Source organism: Dermacentor variabilis, chromosome 6, assembly GCF_050947875.1.
Source record: "Dermacentor variabilis isolate Ectoservices chromosome 6, ASM5094787v1, whole genome shotgun sequence".
Classification (NCBI taxonomy): Eukaryota; Metazoa; Arthropoda; class Arachnida; order Ixodida; family Ixodidae; genus Dermacentor; species Dermacentor variabilis.
This window is the reverse complement of record NC_134573.1, coordinates 34,498,342-34,514,222: the sequence shown is the minus strand read 5'-3', so window position 1 is coordinate 34,514,222 and position 15,881 is coordinate 34,498,342. Positions and strand designations below refer to the sequence as shown.

Below are 15,881 nucleotides of genomic sequence, written 5' to 3'. Positions count from 1 at the left end.
ACGTGTCGTTATCCTGACACATTTCTCAATTCCAGAGATGTACTGTTTACCTCTGCGTCAAACAGGAAACAAGACACGGTGCATTCGGTATGCAGCAGCATGAACAACCGTCTCGCTCAGTTATACCAACGGTATCAGTGATGGTATCCGTGTTTTCACGAAAGAACAACACGACCTACAAATGAGCACCTAAGTTATGCCAGCACAGTTTTCTCTAATAATGTTTTATGGCATGCGCAAACTGTAGCAGCCCGTAATACGTTATCTGGATCACAGTTGCCGTTGTTTAAGTGGTTCAGTAGCTCATATTGACTCATCTCAGGGTGGAACAACATGGCACATATGTGGATATGTCTGTTTTGCTACGGTTTCACATTATGTCATATCAGCACTGAACCTTTTCCACAATGTTTAGCGCTAACAACGATCTGTGTCTGTAGATATCGATGTAAACAAGTGCACCACTTTGATAAGTCTGGTGCAGAAGGCTGCGCTCGAAGGCTTCTTGAATATTGTCACGTAGCAGTGACGGTGAAGAAAGCAGCCAAACTGGGAAAGACGAAACTAGCGTTTTATTGCGCGAACTTGTGCCCTCAAAAACAGGCTACGCTCAAAGAACGGCGACAGCGGCTAACACAGTCGGCGATCGTCGAAAATCTGATCAACGGGGCAAGCGCGTCGGCTTTTATAAATCAATCGTCGAATGTTCCAGACTAATCGCTGGGGCCCACGTGCCTTCCACAAAGTCCTACACAATTCGCGTTGCGCATACATGCACTCAGATTACACAAGGTTCGGTGACAGACAGCAGATGGAACCATCGATAACATTCCAGAAACTTCCGATACATGCAGCTGCATCCTGCGCTGTGCGATAACATTTGTTAGGCAGTGAAACGTGCCGCCCAATAAAGATAAACAAGTACACATGTCAATATGCAAAATTTAAATTGATTTATTCCTAATAGATTACAGGTTATAAGGAACAATAACATAAAAAAGGAGGTCCCATAGTCGATGACTGTATCGGGACCTACTGTTATTTATAAATATGTTTTTTCTAAAGCAACAAGGAGCACCACATTAAAATCATATACAAGGAAACATGGAAGAAAGTAAGTAGTGGAGCATACAAAACATGATATACTTGTGCATTTGGGAGTTACAATAAATCTAATGCTGGAAATTATACAATCGCAAGAAGCAAATTTGTGTAATAAAACTAAATGAACTAAACAAAATTGACAGTAACGGACAGAAAAAAAATAATACAAAAAATTTCACCCATTGTTTAACAATACAAACTACAACAAAACTTCAAAAAATACATGACCCCTAATAAAAAAGAAAAGGTTCCAAAACAGCAGAATATTTGAAGTAATAGGGCTGAAAGGAAAAAAGTTAAAGTTAAATATTTTCTGTTAGAAGAAAATTCTTCCGATGTTTTTTAAATATGGATGTTGAATCTTGATGCAAAGTGGCATGGAATTCCAAAATTAAAAAGCTGAAATGTCTAGATAATGTTTAAAAAGAATACAAAAAGTGAGGTCCAAGTGCAGAAAACGGCTACAACAATCTCCAAGGCAGCCGTGTCGGCAAAGGGTACTTAGCGTGCCTTTATCGGCTGCACTGCTTGCATGACAACGCACTTAGGCCTGCTCACCCAGTAGTCATTGAGTGCTTCATGGCTTCCAGGAACGACATTCTGCCCCGGAGAAGCCATTAATAATGATTCACGATCCACGAAAAGCACAACTGACAAACACTCAACGTGGGCGCAAGTATACACAAATCGCGCGACGAAAGCCCCGGGCCCCTTCCAAAACCTTTCCAGTGGCATGCGGCAGAGGGCAGCACAGGAGAATGAAGAAGGCGGATTCTAGTTCGAGAGCCAGTCTACTCGAAGAGGCGCACGTTACTTGCACAAAAAATGACCAATGCATGATCTACTGTTTAACAAAAAGTCACGAATTAAGTTTTTAACTAATTATGCATTTTACTAATTCTAGCTGTGGAGTTCTCAAGGCAGATCCACTTGGAGCGATTTCTCAGGATGACACCAGTTTAAAGATAGTCATTGCCAAACTTCGCAGACACATGCATTGGTGTTCCAGTTACTTTTGTGCTTCAAGGGACACTAAAGGTAAATAGTAAGTCAAGCTAAAGTGATAGGTTAGTTTAGTGCTCGAGAATCTCTGAGGCATCAATATTATTGCAAACAGAACGTTAGTAATCAGGATATTGAGGTAAATGCAGGACATTATTGGATACTTCCCCAGTACTTGCAAGTACTTGCCCAATGATGAAAGCACTCCTCAGTTAAATTCTGTCACTAGTACTAAACCACTCGTTCCAAAAACATCCTTGTATTGTATTATAAGACGAAACAAAATGCTGTTTGTCCAGTTCTATGTCACATTTAGAAAAAGGAACCCATTGAAATTACCCTTGACAATGACACGGGCGGTCGAAAGGTTTCGTTTTCACTCGCCTCCGTGCCGCCCACGCTATTGCGTTTCAGTAGTTTCATTATCGCGTAATGCTATGCTGGTTTTGCTGGCTCGTGAAACTCGCACAAACTGCAAGTAGCAGAGAACTCAACTTCATGTGATGTCCCGGGATGCGCGAGCGGTCTACGCCACTTCACTGAAAAGCAGCTTCAGCGGCGAATGCACCACTCTGTCTTGGCTTGGTACCACCATATGTGGGATGCCGTTTTACTCACCGACGACAACAAAGGGTGGTGGTGGCTTATGCAACCTCACCACTCCCCAGAATATGGCATTCAGGTATTCGGGTGGTATGAATTACGAATAGGGTATTCGGACTTTTCAGATACAATTTTTTTGTAAACGAAGTCTTTTCTTGGCACCAAACAAGCATCGTGAGGTTTCTGGAATGGTATTTAAACAGTGCACGTCGACTTGGTATTTGCCTTAGTGTGCCTTTCAATACATAAAACAATGTTTTCTTAATAAAGTAACTGGAACGCCAATGGGAACACTGGGTTTTATTCCTTAGTTGCACACACTTCCTCTTCCTCATTCACAATTAACCTGCTGAATGACCGTGAACTGTCACACACATGCACACGCGTGCAGCAAGCATTGTCGCACATTTTAACTATGCGCCTGTTGTCACTGTCTGTACTTGTTTCAGACCCCCAGTTGAAGGAGGAGGCCAACCGCAAAGCATATGAACAGCACCAGAAGTCCTTGGGCGCCAAGGCCGAGGTGGCTTTCAAGGATGAGCCCACCCCGTCACAGCGCTTTGACGGTGGGTGCCTCTTTCTCAGGCAAAGCCCGACCCACATTGAGGATAAACTGCTGTCTGGTAGAAGCGTTAAGGAACAACCGGACAGCATTACTAAAAGAAATCATAAAAAATGGTGGCGAGGGGCTTGAAGAATACACAACTGCAGCCATGCAATCTAGGCTGTTAGATTAACCTTCTGGAAACTCAGCAGCACTTGTTGTATGCGAAGTGCTTGTTTGCATAGTGGCATGTTTTATGCATAGTACGCTTGTGTGAATATCAATTTTTTGGTTCAAACTGAAGTCGAAGTGAATAGTAATTAGTGCCGAACAATTTCAAAGCAAATAACTCAAATGGTTGTAGAATTTTCATAAATACTTGACATAAGAGCCATATGTTAACAAATCCAAGAAGGTTGGTTCTATATTTGTTAAAAAGGAAGCAAGCTCATCTCCGGAGTCAGTTTATATTTAAAGTGTCATTATTCAGGTATTTTCATGCAAAAATGCAAGTTCAATATTTCTTACAACTCCAGCTACACAGAAAATCTGTTCACAGGCTCTTGCTTACTGCGGTGCTTCAGTCTACGTAAAATTAGGGCTGTGCAAATATCGAATAGCACCGAAATAAATAAAGAACGTTCAAATAATTTGACTCGTAAATTGAATATCTACTATTTGGTTTTTCAAATATTCACCATATTTGGTGTAGGTCCCCCGAACAGTGCCACATGTCGCATGCACCACAGAGCTCCTCGTGCTCGTTGCTGTCCAAGCGCGTGTTTCACTTCGTTTTCAGTACAAAAGGGGGCATCAAGGGCGCCATACATGCCTTGTCCACAAGATGCTTAGGGTGTAGATAAAGCAGGGAAGACGTGGATGTTTCAGTTTGTTTATTCAGACATACATTGCCTGGGTTGAAAGGACTAAAGGCAGATGAACTCTGCCTAACTAAGGTCCCTCCACCCATACATTTGCTCAGAAGCCGTGAGAATAAAAAAGAAAAACAATGGCTTTGTACATTAAAGCACCACAAAAAAAGTTATCATGAACAGAAGTAACTTCGCGATTAGGCATCTTAAGTTGATTAACGGAATCACACAATAATGCAACAACAGTAACCCATAACAAGAACAAACGCGTACATAAATGGCAACATATTAAAGAGTACAAACTTTGTGCAAGCGTTATACAAAATGTAACATAATCATTCCTAGCAATGCATAACTGTTAGAAAATGCAGCAGAACACAGAGGTTATAGAACAATAAAAAGGTTTTTTTTTTCTTTAAACTCAAGAACTTATTTAGGACACAGTATCAGATAGTAAGTACATTGTAACATTTTTCTTTAAAGTGTGGATAGAAGTACATTTTTCAATAAGTTCGTGGATATAACTATTGTTGCGGAGAAGGTTAGGTATAAGGTAGAGCAATGTTTGATTACCGTAAATGGTTCTGAATAACTGTAGTCTAAATCGCTCGTGTCGGAGATCATAGGGCACATTAGTAGGGTGGCAGTGAGCCATATAACTACTCAATTCATTTCCAATTTTCTTGCGAATATACAAGGCGAGCTTCAGCTTAAAAAGTTGTTTAACAGTAAGCAATTTAAGCTTGTTAAAAAGCTTGTGACCGGATCCTTTACAGGCGTAGGTAGCAGTACAAGGTAGGTGAAGAAGGACAGGGGAAACAGCAACAATAGCAGCGTGTATCGTAAAGTGTGAAGATCTGGCCAGTTAGCCACCGATAGGCACGCAGATAGTGTTGGATACGTGGCAACAAACTTCATGCCGCTTGAACAGCTGTCAGTCTAACCTGCACGTTTGAATTTGGGCTCATGTGGTGAGCCACCCGTAGAAGCATACTAGCTGCAATGGTATTGTGGAGCTGGGCTTGCGGCCCAATACCACATAGGCCAGCAGTGAATTTTCGTCACGGCCACATGTACTGCCTAGGCCATTAGGCCTAATTGGCACTGCTTCATCGGTTGTTAGCAACTTAAGGTTGTTAGCAACAACGACAAGGGATGGCAACGTGTTCACAGCCGCCATGTTTGCAACACACCCTACGGCAGTCTCTCGTTACCGATGCGATTCATATTTACATATCAGTCTTTTTGTAGCTTCAAGCGACCCGCTACAAGACTAGCTTTGGATTTATATGGCAGGCGTGAAATTGTCAGTACACGGTTGCTTGCATTGACACGGATGGCAGATGAACGAGAGGCTGGGGTATGGTGGAGTGTTGCACTAACTTGCGTGACCCTGGAGATTTTAGAATCTTTGACAGGTGGCAGATCAAGCTGAACCTGACAATGAAACGGTGGTAAAGAGCAGGTGTGGACAGCACCTGCTCTTTATTGTTTCCGCCGGCTATGCAATTCACGTGATGTGCAGCCCTTTCGTCTGTCACGCAGATTGGCCTTGCGAAACCCACCTGCTGCACAGTTGCGATAGCCAGCCCTTTTTTTTTTTTGGAGAAGAACTGCAAAGCAAAACTTGCTATGCAATAACAGGTTGCCACAAAACACAGGTCCACTAATAAATTGAGAGCTTCGTTAGTATTCGGTGCAACAGAACATCTCTAATTCATTACTTTCAGAGGGGAAAAAGCACTTGATTCTATTAAACATAAATTCTATTGATAAAGAAAATATTTTGCAGACCTTGGCATACTAGAACTTAGCTATAATCATTGCTGGCATACTAATTTAGTGTCCCCTTTATTAAGTGTAGATCGTATTGTATATCTTGATTTTTATGTGCCTATGATACTGATAGCTTGCGACATGCAATGCTAGCAGAGTCTCAGACAGGTGAAGCATTTTCATGCCCAAAATTCTGTGAAACGTTTTGTGATATCTGATATTCGATTTGATATTTGACTTTTTTCTTGGTTCAGTTCGATACTTGATTGGAAATTTGCTGCAGTCAACTTCTGTTAATTCGATCCTGATGGGACAGACAAAACTGGTCGAACTATCCAATGGAGCAAATTAAACAAAAAGCAGAAAAGACGCCAGAACCTGCCATAGCCGCTGTAACAGTGCGGGACACCAAAACAAAAATGGCGGCCGGCAGAGCAAGCTGAATGAAATTTTTTTCTTCTCGTGAGTAGATTACGCGCATTGAAGCAGTGCTCTCATGGTCATTTCATTAACTTGATGTGTACCACAAATAGCATAGTATGACAAGAGTGTATGACGAACATAAATGATAGGTTATAACATAAAAATTTTGTGACTTGCATGTCATGTAGGTCATGAAACAGTCGCCTACATTTTGGTATGCCCAAAATTGGCATAGTGTGACAAGAATGTATGACGAGCATAAATCATCGGTCATGACATGAATATCATGACGTGTGTCATGTAGGTTATGAAACAGCCGCCTACGTCTTGGTGCTCTCATGGTCGTTTCATTAACTTGGTATGTACCAAAACTGGCATAGTATGACAAGAGTGTATGACCAATATAAATGATAAGTCATGACATGAATGTCCTGACATGCATGTCATGTAGGTCAGAAACAGCCGCTTACATCATGGTATGTACCAAAATTGGCATAGTATGGTGAGTGCCTGACGAATATAAATGGTAGGTCATGACATGAATGCCCTGACGTGTGTCATAGAGGTCAGAAACAGCCGCTTACATCTTGGTTGCTCAGTGGCTATGTTGTTGTTATTATTATTATTATTATTATTATTATTATTATTATTATTATTATTATTATTATTATTATTATTATTATTATTATTATTATTATTATTATTATTATATGGCAGTCGGCGGCAATTCGAACGGCCCAACACTGATGCTCTGTATTTTATCAGGTACTGGACTCTAATTTACCTACCCACCGTGGTTGCTCAGTGGCTATGGTGTTGGGCTGCTGAGCACGAGGTCGCGGGATCGAATCCCGGCCACGGCGGCCACATTTCGATGGGGGCGAAATGCGAAAACACGCGTGTACTTAGATTTAAGTGCACGTTAAAGAACCCCAGGTGGTCGAAATTTCCGGAGTCCCCCACTACGGCATGCCTCATAATCAAAAAGTGGTTTTGGCACGTAAAACCCCATAATTTAATTTTTTTTAACATCTTGGTATGTACCTAAATTGGTGTAGTATGACGAGTGCATGACGAATATAAATGATAGGTCATGACATGAATGTCCTGACATGTGTGTCATAGAGGTCAGAAACAGCCGCTTACATCGTGGTATCTACCGAAATTGGCATAGTATGATGAGTGCATGACGAATATAAATGATAGGTCCTGACATGAATGTCCTGAGATGCGTGTCATATAGGTCTTGAAACAGCCACCTACGTCTTTGTGCTCTCATGGTCGTTTCGTTAACTTGGTAGGCTCCCTAAACACTACTTCGCATAACATTGATTCCCACAGTGCGTGGGATCCGCTGGCTTTTTCATCTTACCGCCTCCCTTTTCGCTAGCTTTTGAAAACACATGTTTTGTCCCTGCTTCTTGGTACACGGCGCGTGCGTATGTGTATAATTAAGAAATGTGTACTAGGTCCCGTTAACGGTTTCCTTTACGAGACATGCATGGTGATGAAACAAGGGCTGAAATTGCCACAGCTCTGGAACAGCTCTGAACGGCTGCCAGTATGCTTATCCAGGTCTGTGACTGGAGACGCCACATGTGCACCTGTATAATTGGCTGTACCACTGTCCCATGACAGTGGTACCTTTCCTAGTGGCGCCTTTTCAGCCAACATGGCATAATTGCGACGATGCTGACCAGACAAATTCAAGTGATCCAACGAAAACCAAGTTTTTGATCGAAGTAATGAAGGTTTGGTCCCATTGAAATGTATGGGTACCCTTCGGAACCTTCAGTCGGGATCGTATTAACCGAAATTGAATTAGATGAAAGTCTGTTTAGTATTCCCGCAGCCCTGCTTAAAATATTGTGGTGCTGGAGGCATTGGGAGGCTTTCAAGTTTGCCTGTCGTGCTTTGTTGCAAGGCTGTGAAGTGTGACCTTGGCTCTGCGACACCAGCAGTTTTTGCTGTGTTGCGCAAATTCACCTTGGTGCTTTCCATCTACATCATCCATCTACATCATCTACATCCTTTACATTCAGCACGTGCACGATGAACAAGATTTTAAAGTGTAACAGTAAAGTCGAGGTGCGGGTTACACGCAAATTTCGACTACAGGTGCTGCTTCATGGCAGTGCAGGTCCTGTCGCCGTGAAGCCACCTTTTGGGGCAGTTTTCCACCATCAAAGTTGCTAAGGAGGTGGGAACAGAGCAGCTTGCTGAAAATATGACGTGGACGATTTATGTACCCGTGAATAAAAACTGTTTTTACAAAGATTCAGGCATTGTATGCAGTTATGTTTGTGGGTTATATGCGCAATTTTCTTTTTTCTTCCCACAATGTAATTGATGGGGGTGGTGCTTATTTGTGGAAAGATAAGTATATTTGTTGGTTTCAAATACTTCAAAAACTTCAAATACTGAAATTTGAGCCAGAGCGAATATCGAATAGCATAATATTCAATCAAATATTTGAAAATTTATCATTCGCACATTTCTATCATATAGCACTGAGTACCCGCCGTGGTTGCTCAGTGGCTATGGTGTTGGGCTGCTGAGCACGAGGTCGCGGGATCGAATCCCGGCCACGGCGGCCGCATTTCGATGGGGGCGAAATGCGAAAACACCCGTGTGCTTAGATTTAGGTGCACGTTAAAGAACCCCAGGTGGTCAAAATTTCCGGAGTCCTCCACTACGGCGTGCCTCATAATCAGAAAGTGGTTTTGGCACGTAAAACCCCAAATATTATTATTATTATAGCACTGAGTGAGTGCTCCAACCCAACCAAGCACCACCTCCCATTTTTGAAGAATGCCGCTTTTTATTGTACAAGATTATAAAGCACATCGCAGTGGGGGACTCCTGATTAATTTTGTCCACCTGGCGCTCTTTAATGTGCACCTAAATTTAAGTACACGAGTGGCTTTCTTTTTTTCATTTTGCCCTCTTCGAAATGTGGTCGTCCCGACCGTGGTCAAACCTCCAACCACAAGCTCCACAGTGCCTTGCCATAGCCAATGGGCTACCATGTAAACAGTTGTATATGCAGCTGAGCGTCATAACAAAGGCACCACCGACACTAAAACAACTGTGATATATGCTGTATTTGTTATAAACATGCATTCATTAAATACGAATACCAGCAAGAAAAATTTTCTATTTACATCATTATATCTGATAATTTGTTACATCCACATTTTCTTATGCTGAAGTGCAACTGCAATTGCTTTCTACGAAACACTATCTAACCCTGCCATCCTTTCTTGGTAAATTAAGGTGGTCAGTAGTGCCCGGGTTGTCATGGCTTATGTGGCGTGGCCATCTTTTTCCGTCACCACTTAAGCTTCAACCTGCCGTTAGCATGAATGGAGTGATGACGATTTTGTGCATTTGTGGTGTGGTCCTGCAGGCGACGGTGCAGGCAGCAGTGTGTGGCAGGCAGAAGAGCAGCGCCTCCTCGAACAGGCCCTGAAGACGTACCCGGCGAGCACGCCCGACCGTTGGGACCGCATCGCCGAGTGTGTGCCCACCCGTTCCAAGAAGGAGTGTATGCGCCGCTACAAGGTGCGGGCACAACTGGAGAGGAGGCCTCTCTTGTCCTCTTTGTTCGAATACGTGTGTATACGGGCGTGTGAATTACGTGTGGCGGGAAACATACCTCTTGATACATGTGTGGCAACTGAAGTTTTTGCCATCACGTCACAAACATTTTGTAAAAATCTCCATTAGCATCCGTTTGTCTCTGGTGCAGATCACTTTTACTATGAGCAGAGTGCCTGTTCACAGCGCACCTACAGAACAGAGTTTGCTTTTTTTTTTTTAATACACAGTGAAGGGGGGTAAGGAGATTGAGAACAACATTGTTATTTTTTGGTGCAGAACGCTGCAATTTTGTATATAGCACATTGAAAATTGTATTAACACTCTAAATGCAAATATACAAATAAATTATGTAAGCAGACTTTGTTTATGAGAAATTACATATTGCCTGCTTTTGAAAAGTTTAGCATTGAAGTGAAACAAGCAAGAGTGTTTGATTCAGTCTTAGTGCTTGCACAGATGTGCAATCCAGGACATTGGGGCAAGACAGTGCTATAATTTTTTTAAATGACTTTACAATTCTTATATTCAACATCGCATTCATACAGCAATGTAGCAACACAATGTGGTTACGAAACAATGAAATAATAATAAAAACAAAGTCTAGATTAAGAAACTGAAATGGTCTTGCCCTGAAGCACTGCATCTTGGTTATTACAATAAAACAAACGGAATAAAAACTTGTCCTGCCGTTACCATGCCATGCTTTCTGCAAGCAAGGTAGCAAACACAAAAAGCACTTTTCAAGAATTGGGCCACAAAGTTTTGGAAACAGTTCATTCACACAAAAGTATACCAGAATTATAATACTCACCGTATGTGCCAGTGAGCGAACTTTTGGGGCTCCGTTTCTCATTTGGTGGGGCTTTAGTGTCTTTCTAATTCATACAGATGCTTTTGGTCAGCTCTACCAAGGGCAAAAGCACAAGGCTATATGACAACATAGGACACGCTAGGCAGTTGCATCATGTTCTTGCGGATTTGAAATGTGTTGCCAGGCATCCTAATAGCATCGTGTTGGTTTGGCAAAGCTTCGCGGTCATCTGTAGCAGCAGCTTACATGATAGCATTAATATTCATATGGGGAAAACTGTACTCACACCACAAAACTGACTTTGTGCTCTTGTCGTAACCGATATCACTTTCAAGCAAGCTATGCCGCAGACACTGTTTTACATTGTTCGCTTTTGTTTAAGAGGGACGAGTGCGCCGTCTCTGCTAGGGGTGACATTAGTGCACGTAGTATTAAAATAGGATCTAGAATGCACGAACAAACATGAACCCATCTCTGTGCAAAGAGTCATGGGTACAGGCATCAGTGCATCATGTACAGTCTCCAAAGTAAGACTACACCCGCGAGTTGGCTTGACATTAGAGGCCAGGGGTTTGCTTTGCTGTCACTTCATTATGGGCACGGTACAGCATTGCACAACACGCTGACGACTTGTTTGGTCGGCCCAGCGCAATCTTTTCCCTTGCCCATCTGAACCTTGCAATAACCTCCTCCTCTTCTCACTGTTGGTTGGTCCTCACACATTTGCAGCGTTAGCAATGATGCCAACCATGTACTATGCTACCTGTGCTGAATCTACATCTTGTTCCCCCCTCATTAAAACTACTCGCATATTTAACAATCGTTCAACCCAAACTGGAATACGCATGCTCAGTGTGGGACCCACACCAATCTAACCTGGCAACAGCACTGGAATCCATACAGAATCGTGCAGCAAGGCTCATTCATTCTGACTACTCACACTAGCGTCACTAAACTTAAGGGGGGACATGGGTCCTAAAAATTTTTTTCTTATTTTTGGGTGAATCTTTAACAAACTCCACTGTCTGGGGTAATTTTTCATGCTGATTTCAGATCTGTAATTAGATTTTCGATGGCTGTATCAGTTCAAAAAATATTGTGGTCTGAAGTCAAACTAATTTCAAACTCGTTACGGGGCTTTTTGATGATTCAGTCTTGCTAAACCAAAAACTAAATGCATGATACCATTGCTAAAAACCTACTGTAGGAGGTGATGCTATTTTTATTCATTTGGAAGCATTTTGCGGACAACAAAACAATTTTGCATTTATCATGAACATTTTTTTTTTCAAATTAGCAGTGAGTACTATATACTTAAATGTAATTTTCATGACAGTGCAAAAGTAATAAAAATAGCATCACCCCCCAGATCATTTTACTACGAATAAGATGATACCATCTTTGTCATTTTTGGCCAAATACAACCCAGAAAAAACACCTGTAAGGCTGAGTACGGTGTGCAAAAACATCGAACTGAAATAAACGCATTTGAAGTTTCAAACATATGTAGCTTTTGCTGAAGTGAATCTACAGCCATACAAATGGCACCGTTTTGAAGCTCTATATTTTGTTAGAATGGCCATACTGAATGTGTGACTGCACACTGTCAAAATAATAGCACACTGGCCACTGAACTAGCACAAGAAACTTTATTAGGCACCATTCTCTACAAGAGCGTGGTGCCTGGGTTTCATACCGAGGTGCAGAACTCTGTGTGGGCATGAATATAGTTCCAGTGTTGTACCTGCAGGCTGCCTGATTGATAGCAGTCTCCAAAACAATCAGTGAGGCAATTTTTTTTTTTTTATTATGTAGAATTGACCATGTTACTGAATGAAGGTTCTGAGTGTAAGTAACTGCCTTCCAAGTCACCTTCACCTAACAATGGCTTTGGAACTTAGCATCAGAAGGCCAGTTATAGATATGCAGCTGCTAGGTGCTTTCCAGAATTGTACTTTTGTATGATGCCTCGATCACTTCTGCAGCCAGATGTTGTGCCAGCCCAAGGGACCTAGTGAACAGAGCTCATGATGAGGTTCTCTTTATGGGGGGGGGGGGGGGGGTATGATAGATATTGTTGGTGCAGACGTGCCAGATGCCTAACCGCGCAGTCCGAGGTGCAGACGCGTGAAATGCCTAGACGCGGGCTCGAGGAGTCGACACTCGATGCTCTTGTTTACGCAATCGGAGGTGCCGATGCACAAAATGATTAGGTGAGGGTCCGAAAAGTCCGCACGCAATGTGCATGATCGCCGAGTTGGAGACTCCCTATGCGCAAAATGTTTAGCCGGGTGTCCGAGGACTGCGTGTGCGATGTGCTTCATCACAAATTCCGAAACACCGAGTGGTGAAAGGCTCAACCGCACATCCGAGGATTCCGCGCGTGAATCTTGGTCGCAAAGTCCGCGTCGCCGATGCTCGGAATGCTTAGCCGCGAGTCTGAAACATCCACAAGCGTAGGAATCGGCCACACTACTGCGATGTCCGCATAGCGCCCGTATTGACACGTCGAGGTAAACGGCGAGTGGAGACGTTCAGACTCGCGAGGTACAAATAGCCAAGCAGACGACGCGAGCGCCGGACCAATGGCAAATCATGCTGGAGTCACGCGGCGGGCGCGGCCAATCGCAGACTCCGGCACGACCTTCAATCGCTTGCTGTTTGTGCGCTTGTTACTGTATGGAGGAGATCGCTGAAGCGGCAGATTCGAAGACTGAGGAATGCGCTTTCCAACGAGACCAAGATGGCGGCGCTCGGGCGCGCTGTTCCGGAGATATTGTGGCGTGAAAAACGCTGTTCTTTATTGATTTCTGTGAAATTCTTCGCCACCTTGGCTGATAAGACAAATTTTTTAGAGCACTTCTATGTGTTTTATATGGATGATGTTTCGGAGTCGTATAGAAAAAGAGTTATAGAAACTGAAAATGTGATTTAAAAAAAAAATCTTTTTTTTTGCCATTTTTCACGCTATAAAACCTGCGTCCCCCCAAACTTAAGTCATCTCTGAACCTTCCAACCCTTGAGAACCGCGGCAAAACAGCAAGACTGTGTGTCTTTTACAAATTTTATCACTCGCTGCTTCACCAGACCGACATCATGCCCGCGCATCACACTTAATCTTGTCATAGCCATTCAAAGGCTGTTTATCCCCCTCCAGCTCACACCACCGCTCATCTTAACTCTTTCTTCATTCAAACACCGAAAGACTGGAATCATCTACCTGCTGAAGTGGTGCACCACTCCAGTCATTCATCGTTTAAGGCATTCATTGAAAACATGAGCTAAATATGCCCACCCTCACGTAGAACCCCAAATGGGGTATTTGAGGCACAGTCGAACCCCGCTACAATGAACGCCGCTTCGGCGAACTTTCCGGTACAACAAATAATTCTTGGTTCCCCGTCAGCTGCCCATAGGAGTCAATGCATAAATATCGTCACCACAACGAACATTTTTTCTTATGCCGTTCCGCTTCAACAAAATCTGACAAAGTAATTCCAGGCTCGAAATTTAAGTTGCCGTGCAGGAAACGCAATTTCGAATGTTTTGCACATAAAAATGCGTCTACAAAGTTATCACCGCGTGTTGGCACAACAAGAAACTGCCGCTGATGACCAAGCATGGGGGCCGCCAGTGCCGCCATTGCTCGATGGCGACGGCGATGAGACTGGCCTACCTTTGGGATTGGCTTGAAACTTTTTAGCCGCAGACAATCGAAAGCCGAAGCTCAGTCGTCTCGTCAGTCCATGCTGCATCTCGGCGCCGTCGGTGCGTAGTTAGTGCTAGTGCAATTGGCACTTCGTATTGTGCACGTGTAGCGGTGTTCGATTTGCTCAGAGAAGCCATTCTGTTTTAAGCGTGCTTTTCGATATGGCGCCGCCATGTCGAAAGTTTTTATCCTTGGAGTATAAAGCTCGGATCCTGGCCGAAGTCGCAAGTGGGCAGAAGAAAGGCGACGTTGTGGAAAAGTTTGGGATTTCTCCCAGTTTGCTGTCCACCATTTTGAAGTCCAAAGAGGCAATAGCGTAAGCTCTTGCATTGGGGACATCAGCCAAGCAGAAGAGCAGACGCCGTCGGCTCACGAAGACCTCGACAAGTCTATGTACACTTGGTTTGTCGAGACGAGGGCGAAAAACATACCCATCAGTGGAAACGCCGTTCAGCAGAAGGCCCTGAATTATGCTTGCCTGCTGAGAATTGACGATTTTAAGGCGAGCACAGGCTGGCTCAGCAGATTCAAGGCCCGCCATGACATTGTCGGCAAGTCGCTTTTTGGCAAGTCGGCATTGGCAGACACAGGCAGCGCATCCGCCTGGATCTCCACAAACGTTTCGGCGTTGTTGAAAGATTATGCCATGTGTGACATTTACAACGCTGACGAGACAGGCCTGTTTTATGAGATGCTGCCATCAAAAGCCCTTGGCCACATCTCGCGTACTGGATGTGTTCGATGTCGTCAGCAACTGCGTGGCTGTGCATGATGACCTCACGGTGCAGCTACTCGCCGAATGTGAACATCGCCTCATGATGCTCCTGGGAAGAAAAGGGAAGCAATCGACACTACTTGACTTTTGGAAATAAAAGTTCGTGGTTTACCAGTTGAGGTTAGCCATATTTTTGGGAATTTCACAATGAAATTTTCGCTTCTACAATTTTCTCGTGCACCATCAATTTCGTTGTAGCGGGACTCGACTGTATGAATAATTACGTAAATAAATAATGAGGAGAGGATGGTTGCACTTTGATCTGTGTAGGCAGCTCTGGTTTAGATGGCTCTCTAAGTTGCGGAGCCGGGTTCCGGCCCTGACCTGATTTTATTGGCCAACCTGGGTCGTGATTCCACAGTTCCCACCTGCGCTTAGAAACCGCGGGTAGGAATTAAAACTGTGGGTAGGCGGTGAATGGGTCTGCAGGATTGGTGATCTTTCCTGCAAAAACTTCCACCATAAGATCTTAGACTTCACCTCCACCTTAGACTTCTGTCAAGCAAAGGACCAGGCGGGATTCCATAAAGGCTACTTACTAAACAATAGACCATATTCACACTATCAATCAGGTGATAGAGAAATGTGCGGAATATAACCAACCCTTATATATAGCTTTCATTGATTACGAGAAAGCGTTTGATTCTGTCGAAACCTCA

At 43.4% G+C, this 15,881-nt stretch overlaps 1 protein-coding gene across 1 annotated transcript in view; it reads left to right on the top strand.

The window, feature by feature from the left end:
• LOC142584720 (dnaJ homolog subfamily C member 2) overlaps positions 1-15,881 on the top strand; it is a 127,858-nt gene that overhangs the window by 99,472 nt on the left and 12,505 nt on the right. Inside the window, exons 15-16 of the mRNA XM_075694939.1 lie at positions 3,159-3,275; positions 9,734-9,888. Coding sequence (XP_075551054.1) covers positions 3,159-3,275; positions 9,734-9,888 — 272 coding nt within the window. The remainder of the gene's footprint in view (positions 1-3,158; positions 3,276-9,733; positions 9,889-15,881) is intronic.